The sequence below is a fragment of the Azolla caroliniana genome, unplaced genomic scaffold (genome assembly GCF_043228905.1).
Source record: "Azolla caroliniana isolate FFs.n. ecotype wild unplaced genomic scaffold, voAzoCaro1.0.p SCAF_2, whole genome shotgun sequence".
Classification (NCBI taxonomy): domain Eukaryota; kingdom Viridiplantae; phylum Streptophyta; class Polypodiopsida; order Salviniales; family Salviniaceae; genus Azolla; species Azolla caroliniana.
The window spans coordinates 26,634,889-26,639,912 of record NW_028230437.1 but is presented as its reverse complement, the minus strand read 5'-3'; the positions used below and the strand labels follow the sequence as shown (position 1 = coordinate 26,639,912).

The window sequence follows — 5,024 nt, the reverse complement described above, 5'->3', positions numbered from 1 at the left end:
ACAACTAATTGTGATATTGTGGATCTCTATCTAGACGACATTTGGTAACGCAAGCTTTTGCAAATGATTCTTTCATGTTTCTACAACCTTCACTTGAGAATATAATTGAGGAAAGGATGCACGTACGAGATCAAAATTCCTTGGCATTTGCATTACATAATAATTGGGGAAAGTCTTGCCCCATCTTCTGTAATGCGAGGCATTTGGAATGTTTGGGACAGTAAGGATTAGTGGTTGGAAAAAGCTCTATTGAATAACATTTGGCATATCCATTGCTATTGAATGTTACGATAGATGGCAAGCAAGTTGAATGATAGGCTCATGCATTAGACGTCATAGCCTTGGTTATTTCAAGTACACCTTTTTAAACTTTGTTGAGGTGCAACAATGATCACGCATCCCACCCAATTATGGGTTCATTTGGTAGCAACTACAAAGTATAACTTTGATGTAGCGTCTTTCATCTATACAACCAAAGCGCAACCATGGGTTGATTGGCATTGATGGGGTCAAACTTAGTTTTTTCGAGGGACTAGTGATTGCTTGTACCATTAATCCATCATCTCTTCAATGGCTATCATCTAATGTTGAACAAGAAGGAAGGTATGTAATTTTGATTATGGATAGTGACAAGTCTTGAAATGTATTTGGCATTCTAAATTGCGATTTTTAACAAAGGTCTTCGTTTGGAGGGTATTAATTGGGGGCAAATACCTTTGGGATTAGCTCCAACGAGACGTGGACTAGTAGCGTGCAAAATGGTTTCCATGCATCGTTCAAGTGGATGATAGCACTCATCATTCAATGCATACATTGTGCGCTTGCTTGTCAAATTTGAGGTTACATTTCTCACATTTCACAAGATACACCATGTCAATACTTGACACCAAGACTATGGGGTGTTTGCGTAATTTACATTGGTCAACCCAAGAGTAGAGATCTACATAGATCGTTTCCCTCATTTCCAGATATCGATTGTGCGTTATGATTGGGATATATACGCAATGCTTCTTTTTTGTGTATGTATTTGGTGGTAGGCACGGAGGTTTATTGGGCGTGATTCGGGATTCGTTTATGAGCAAAGAGTGTCCATCACTGAGTGAGCCATGACCATTAGCGGTTGGGCACAAGATGGACGAGAGTGTTGGATCCATTGGATCCATTCATTGGTCCCTAGGTTGTTTTCCACACACAGTTAATATACATACATGTTTTCATGGGGTTTCATTTGGGGGGGGGGGGGGGAGATGTGTGGTGGTGGACAAGTTGAAACTTCAATGGCCATCCATCCATGTGCATTAAAAAAACTCTTCAATCTTTATCTCTCTCTCTCTCTCTCTCTCTCTCTCTCTCTCTCTATACTTGCCTAAGACTTTTTATTTGTTCCTTTTTCTCTCTCTTTCTACATCATCATCATCATCTCTCTCTCTCTCTCTTCTCTGCTCTGCTCTGTTAGGGTTTGAGTCCTGTCTCCTCCAACTAACTGGTTTTGTTAAGGCTCCCCATCCAGCTGCTCTGGCAGGGTTTTTCCTGCAATTGAAGGAGGAGAAGTAGAAAAACAAGAAGGAGAAGAAGGAGAAGGAGGAGAGCACCAAGTAGAAGAGGAACAAGGAGAAGAAGTTTAGAGAGTCTGTGCGGAAAATTCAAAGCAAAATCGAACTTCTTACAGGTATCGAATTAAAGAAGAGGAGGAGGAAGAGGAAGACTTTCTTCGTTTCTAAAAGCTTTTTAAATTTGATCTGTAACTGTGAGCGAGTGTGTTTATGTTTGTGTGTGTGTGTGTGTTTTCGTCTTCCTTCCAGGTGATATGAATTGATGGATATTCGACCATGTGTATATCTTATAAGGAGCACTTAAAAGGCAAAGATCTGTATTCCGAGTAGATAGATAGATAGAATGATTTCTAGAGTCATGGAAAGCAAAGAGGAAGCCCGTGCCGGGTTTGATAATTCTAGTTTCTCGGCTGTTTTACAAGAGATCTACCAACAAACGCAAAAGGAAATCGACGCAAGAAACCGGAATCTGAGTTCACAGTACCCGGCTGTGCGAAGGCTGTCTTCTGAGGAGGTCCACCGGCCCTCACATGACGAGGTCCAGCGATTGTCATTCGATGAGATAAGACAGCCCCAATATGAAGAGCTCCAACAATCATCATTTGACACAATTATACTTCCCTCATATGACGAGATCCAAGGAACCACATACAATGAGATCCAACCGTCTTCATCGTCCTTGTACGATGTCACTGGACGGTTCGAGCCGTTGATGGATCCGGCCTTATCCTTCATCTCAGGTATTCTCGCCGAGGATGATGAACCTGCTATCAATCATCCCTTCCTCAACATAGGAGAATTCGTTGCATACCAAGCAAAAGCATCAGAAATGGCCGCGCTTTTGAAAGAAGATTCTCCGGCTCTGGCGTTGAAGATAGAAGGAGATTCCCCGGTTTCGCCAGATGACGGTAGCATATCGTCAATCTCCGACGATTCTTGTTATGATTCTCTAAGTAATTTACACTTAACCTATCTCGACATGGAAACCGCCTCTTCATCATCGCTTTTGTCTGTGAGTACCATATCTGAACCCTCTAGGAATGAGCTACTTCTCACTAGCTTGCGAGGGCCCGTCAATAAGCCTACGAGCTCCTCCACAAGCACTACTGAAACCTTCATAAATGGTCAAGTTAAAGGTCAGGAGGGTCGGGGTCGGGTCCACGGTCGGGGTCATAGTCATAGTCAAGATATTAAAACAGCTAGAGTGGGAAGTCAAGATGATATTGGGGTGCGTTCGCATGGGCACAAAGGGCAAAAGTCAGAGAAGACCGGTCGGATCTTAAAGCCTAGAAAAGAGAGCTCCAAACGAGGAAGTGGTGGAAAGTCTCGAATCATCAAAGATGGGGATCAAGAGTGTGTAGAATTGAATGATTTGCTGCTTCAATGCGCGTATGCAGTTGGGGTAAACAACACTAAAAGAGCCATTGAGATACTAAAGAAGGTTAGACAATATGCAACACCGTATGGAAGTGGTTCAGAGAGGCTTGCATACTATTTTGCTGAAGCTATGGAAGCTAGATTCTCGGGTACTGGATGGCCTCTATATTTAGGTCTTCTGGAGAGACGACCATCGGCAGCGGAGATTTTGAAGTCCATATACATGTATATGGAGCATTGCCCCTTTGTGAAAGCTTACCATTACTTCATCAATCATACAATCTTGAATGTGGCTAAGGGGGCATCAAAACTCCACATACTTGAGCTTCAAATAGATGGTTTCCAATATCCTGCTCTTTTCAAGGCTCTTGCTGATAGGCCAGGTGGCCCACCTGAGGTTCACATTATTGGGCTTGGATTCCCTCATTATTCGATGTTGCCCGCTCGGACAGATATCGTTCTAGAGGCTGTTCAGAAGATAGGAAGGTTGTTAGAAGCATATGCGGCCAAATGTGGAGTTCCGTTTCAATACACGGCATGGGCGGGTGTTAGAGAGGATCTCCGTATGCAAGATTTTGTTAGTCCATACCGAAAAGAAGGTGAAGTTTTGGTGGTAATTTCGGCTTCATTACTCCGGTATGTGATGGATGATACCCTTGATTCCCCAATGGTACGATCAAAGCTCTTAAAGCAAGGGCGAGATATCAATCCCGAGGTTTATATTCAAGGAATAGTGACAGGTTCATACAGCACTCCCTTCTTTACCCGGCGCTTTAAAGAAGCACTTTTCCACTTTGAGAGTGTGTTCGACATGTTGGATAATTTCATTGAGAAGGAGAAGACAGATCGGATTGTGTTTGAAAGTGAGATATTGGGCAAGGCAATATTGAATATTGTTGCGTGCGAAGGGGCAGAGGTTGTGGATCGGGTCGATAAATACAAGCATTGGCAACTTGTAACCGAAGAAGTTGGGTTTCAACAGTTGCCATTGGATGAAGAGATCAAGAATAATACTCAACACATGCTTGAGTCTTGGCATAAAGAGTATACAGTTTCTCAAGATAGCCAATATTTGTTGATGGGTTGGAAAGGTCGAATGTTGCATGCTATGTCTACTTGGAAGGCCCCTCCAGAAGAGAGCCTTTTGGGCTAGATGGATTCGAAGAAGTCTTGTTCTCATGTATTATATACTTTACTCTTGCTGGATAGTTCATGTTTCGTGGAATTCCTTTTAGCTGGATGAATATATTACTTGCATTATGTCACCCATTTGTGTGTGCACGCCCATGTGCTTGCTATGGCTAGGATGTTAGTGCATGAGGGAAAGAGTTTATTTTGCAAGATGAGTTGTATTTATTGCTAAAACTGACTCAATCAATTCGTTCTTATTGTTTTCAAAGTAATATTATAAGAATAAGATATTGCGGAGACTTTGAAAACACACTCAAGATAGACCTTGGATCAATCCAATTATGATGGATGGTAGTTGAACTGTTCTCATTTATCGTGAAGGATTTGGACGTCTATAGATTTCCCTAACGATCAAAATATCTGCTGTGTAATGGGATGATAGGTTATTTCGATCATACTAGGTAAGGTAGTAATGGTGATATTATCATAAAGATCGGTGAATTCAAATTAAGATGGACAAATCATTTCAAAATCTTATTAATCATGCAATTGTATATAACATGTGCATATTGGTAGGGATTTGTGATCTTTCTAGTGTTCTATGTGCATATTAGAGTCCAAGTTCTGAACAACAGATTGGGGAAACAAACATGACTAAGAAATGTGTTCCAACTTTTTTTTGAGCAAGAATATATAACAGGTTGTCTCATGTTTCTGGTTATACAAAAAATCATGTTTGTGTTTTGATAGTTTCATCGACCTTTCGCTGTAAACAAGACATTGTATCTACTCATACGTATTTACAGACCATTGAGGATGATAATTGGCAATTGGAGCTCTTATTTTAACACCAAATGTAATACAAACCCGCGCATTTTATCTTATTTTGGTTTTTCATTACATTGAGATGCATCATGCAAACATGAAACTCCAATATATATTTAATTGTTTATCATTGCAAAT

At 41.1% G+C, this 5,024-nt stretch overlaps 1 protein-coding gene across 1 annotated transcript; it reads left to right on the top strand.

Annotated features, from left to right (window-relative positions):
- The first annotated feature begins 1,444 nt into the window (after nucleotides 1–1,444).
- On the top strand, nucleotides 1,445–4,195 carry LOC147867908 (scarecrow-like protein 30). The gene is made up of 2 exons (XM_087315818.1): nucleotides 1,445–1,669; nucleotides 1,803–4,195. The coding sequence occupies exon 2, from the start codon at nucleotides 1,897–1,899 to the stop codon at nucleotides 4,081–4,083; it is 2,187 nt and encodes a 728-aa protein (XP_087171944.1). The 5' UTR covers nucleotides 1,445–1,669; nucleotides 1,803–1,896; the 3' UTR covers nucleotides 4,084–4,195.
- The last annotated feature ends 829 nt before the right edge of the window (nucleotides 4,196–5,024 follow it).

Coding starts and splice junctions, on each gene's coding strand:
- LOC147867908 (XM_087315818.1), top strand. CDS start 1,897: ATGATTTCTAGAGTCATGGAAAGCAAAGAGGAAGCCCGTGCCGGGTTT.